Consider the following 742-nt stretch of genomic DNA (forward strand, 5'->3'; position numbering starts at 1 on the left):
CATAAAGAAGTTCCAGATCCCATGCCCTCTGCCTCTTCCTGACACTGGAAATGAAACCATGCATATGTTCATCATCACCCCCCACAGCGACAACGCCACTACAGATGACACTTGCAAGCCTAAATACTTTGTCTTTAACACACAGGTAAATAAATCTCTCGCAGATTAAATATGAATATGTTCAATAATACTCGAAGAATAACTTATAATCTTTGTATTTTTCCATCTCTCCAGACTGTCTATGCTGTACCCATCATCACTTTTGCCTTCATGTGCCATCCTACTATCCTACCCATGTATGATGAGCTCAAAGAGTAAGTGCTGCTGCATGGATTTAACTCAAAGTCCTATAAAGTTTAAACTAAACCAATGTTATATTTCTTTAAAGTTTGGTCTGGTAAATAAAACTCTCCTTCCCTGAACAGCCGCTCACGCCGAAAGATGCAGAATGTGGCCAACGTTTCCTTCCTGGCCATGTTCATCATGTACCTGCTGGCCGCCCTCTTTGGATACCTCACCTTCAACAGTAAGTTGGGCAAGATTTAAAAACTACAACATGGTAGCTTTAGATTGTTAGCAGTATTGAGATGTTGTCAAGATGCGTGTTGGTGTTGGACCCAAATACAGCAGGTTGAGACATTGAGGAGATTTTAAAGATTTAATGAAGAAGAGCTGAACAAAAAAAAAAAAAACAAAAAAAAAAAAAAACAAAGGAATTACGGTTTTTTTAAATTCTTTTAAA

The 742-nt window shown here is 38.1% G+C and overlaps 1 protein-coding gene across 2 annotated transcripts in view; it reads left to right on the forward strand.

The window, feature by feature from the left end:
• Positions 1-634, forward strand: part of LOC106942068 (sodium-coupled neutral amino acid transporter 2-like) — a 10,911-nt gene extending 10,277 nt beyond the window's left edge. For both annotated transcript variants that reach the window (XM_015025244.1, XM_015025245.1), the window contains exons 17-18: positions 235-314; positions 426-634. In XM_015025244.1, the coding sequence (XP_014880730.1) occupies positions 235-314; positions 426-546 (201 nt within the window). In that variant the 3' untranslated portion in view covers positions 547-634. The remainder of the gene's footprint in view (positions 1-234; positions 315-425) is intronic.
• The last annotated feature ends 108 nt before the right edge of the window (positions 635-742 follow it).

This window comes from Poecilia latipinna, unplaced genomic scaffold, assembly GCF_001443285.1.
Source record: "Poecilia latipinna isolate Pla-1442-1.1 unplaced genomic scaffold, P_latipinna-1.0 Scaffold4021, whole genome shotgun sequence".
Taxonomy (NCBI): domain Eukaryota; kingdom Metazoa; phylum Chordata; class Actinopteri; order Cyprinodontiformes; family Poeciliidae; genus Poecilia; species Poecilia latipinna.